This window comes from Pavona decussata, unplaced genomic scaffold (genome assembly GCF_977016875.1).
Source record: "Pavona decussata unplaced genomic scaffold, jaPavDecu1.1 SCAFFOLD_214, whole genome shotgun sequence".
In the NCBI taxonomy this organism is placed as follows: domain Eukaryota; kingdom Metazoa; phylum Cnidaria; class Anthozoa; order Scleractinia; family Agariciidae; genus Pavona; species Pavona decussata.
The window spans coordinates 3,079,458-3,081,777 of NW_028145619.1; the positions used below are offsets into that span (position 1 = coordinate 3,079,458).

Genomic DNA, 2,320 nt, shown 5'->3' on the forward strand with positions numbered 1-2,320 from the left:
CCGAAAATAAAACATTTACCCCCGCCAAACGCTTGTCAAAGAGTGCTCACAAACTTGCCCCTCCTGCTTTCGAAAGCGCTTGAAGGAACAACCACTCTCCTGAGAACAGAAAATTTATGAAAAAAGGAATAAACTAAAACAACTTCTGACAGTTAACTGCTTTCGTTGAATGGATCTTCCTAGCTCAGTTAATGAAGCACTGCAGCACAAACTCATAGGCCATGGGTTCGATTCCTTTTAAGGAAGGAAAACACTTTTTCGGGGTTAATTTATAGTTTCTTAACTTGCTTACCTATTACAACTAAACTAAAGATGATCATATTTTCGTTAAAAGGGAATTTTTTTCTTCTACATTTAAATGTTAGATAACATACGTCCGTAAATTAATAAAAATACCTCGTTACAAGTTCTTGGCCAATACTGGTTGAGCATCGTCCAAGCCAACTACCTTCCACTTTTTTGCCTTCCCCTTGCGGGGTAAGTTGGGCCGTAAATTTTAAGGAAAAATCTGCCCACTTGCCCCACAAACCGAAATCGCGTTTTCTCATCATTTTCCCATCTCTGCTCTTGAACATTTCGTTCTTCTTTTTCTAAAAAAGGAAAGCCGTTTTATTATTTCAGTAAACAAGAATATTTCATGTGCATAGGCATTTGCAATGTGGGGAATATAACGTGCACTGAGCTTGGTCCCGTCACTCTGTTGGAATAGAGACACATGGATGACGGACTCGTTAGGCTAGTAAAAGCCATCGGAATACTCTTGGCAATTCCATTGACTGTAAACGTTTTTTGTGCCTCCGACGCATCAATGGTAAAACTTCCTGACTTGTCAGGCAGAAGGCAAGATTTCCCTTTCTTTCGAATTCAAATATATGCTGTAATAATATAGGCGGAAAATCATTGCTATGATCGCTGCAGAGTTTTGTGAATTTTCAGTTAGACAATCACAGTTAGATTTACAGTATGTACAACAGAAGTGAGCTGCAACTTTTGTGCCTGGTCCACAGGTATCAAGACATTTCAAAAGGAATTTTCTCAGGCAGGCAGTCTCCAGGTGACAAAAAGTCCTAATGTCCTCACTCATTCCTTCTCGATTTTTAGCAATGTCTCGATTGTTGTAGTACAGTATCGCAGTTGCAGGCTCCCCATCCCGGCCTGCCCTTCCAGTTTCCTGAAAATACTCCTGAATTGTACGCGGTGGTCCAACATGAATAACGCACCTTATTGATGGGATATCAACACCCATTCCCATGGCTACAGTTGCGAATATTATTCTGACTTTTGATGCTGGTAAAGCCAATTCTTTCAGAATCTGATCCTTCATAGCACTCGTCTGTGGGGCATGGTACTGTGCAAACAGTCTATTTTCAGGTAAGGCTTCAGCTTCCAAGGGATAGTACTGCTCATTTCCTAACTGTTTTTCAAAAAATGTAAATGCAAACCCGCACCATTTTAAGGGAAGGTATAATATTGTCAATGGATAATTTAATTTAACTTGTTTCAGTTCACTTGCCATAGGCTTCAGTAATTCTTCGAAGAAGTCTATGTTATCGCCTTTACGAAATACCTTCTCATAAAAAATATTTGCTCTGTTTGGATCCCCTATCACTTCCAATGGTTTTTTCATGTTTAAGGAATCCTTTATGGCCTTGACATCTGCTTTGCTTGCTGTTGCAGTTAATGCAACAACTGGCACTTGTGGAAAAGTAGCACACAGCATTGCCAATTGGGAGTAATCTTTCCTAAAACCATCTCCCCTAATAAACAAAAGAAAAGAGGCAATATTATTTAAGGATATTTTGGGACTCTACCATGTACTTTTTCAGTAAAATATTTATTGCTTTAAATTTCACACGCTTGTACGAAAAGAAAAGCGAAGTTTCAGCGAGGTTTTGCTAAGCAAAGAACTACGCATATCACATACTGTACTCCCAAACTCACCATTCCAAAATACAATGGGCCTCATCAATTACAATCGCGTGAACATTTCTTTGATACTTCTGAGTTTGGAATAACTCTAGTCCTTGCTTGCAAGATATGAAGGCTTCGGGATGTGTAAGGTATAAATATATATTATCGGACACTTTTTACCTCTCCGGCTCTATTGAAGCTCGCGATGGAGAAACAGCCGATTTATTCTTCCTCTAAAATAGTAATAGAGTACTCTTTATAGTCCCAGAAGATAATTGCGTAAAAAGCGTCACATTTCCCACAAAACTTACTCACAGAGGCTCGATTGGATTGATCGATTATCGGACATGCGAATCTATTATCGGACATATGATACAACTATTGTTTGGTGCCCAAATTTGGGAAGTGT

At 39.1% G+C, this 2,320-nt stretch overlaps 1 protein-coding gene across 1 annotated transcript; it reads right to left on the reverse strand.

Moving 5' to 3' along the window:
• Nucleotides 1-829: 829 nt before the first annotated feature.
• Nucleotides 830-1,757, reverse strand: LOC146460310 (putative ATP-dependent DNA helicase Q1). Its single transcript, XM_085088328.1, has one exon. It carries the CDS (start codon nucleotides 1,718-1,720, stop codon nucleotides 830-832), a length of 891 nt encoding a protein of 296 aa, XP_084944454.1. The 5' UTR covers nucleotides 1,721-1,757.
• Between the last annotated feature and the right edge of the window lie 563 nt (nucleotides 1,758-2,320).

Bases quoted from the DNA above. Each gene is read 5' to 3' on its own strand.
- LOC146460310 (XM_085088328.1), bottom strand. From the start codon at position 1,720: ATGCTGTGTGCTACTTTTCCACAAGTGCCAGTTGTTGCATTAACTGCA.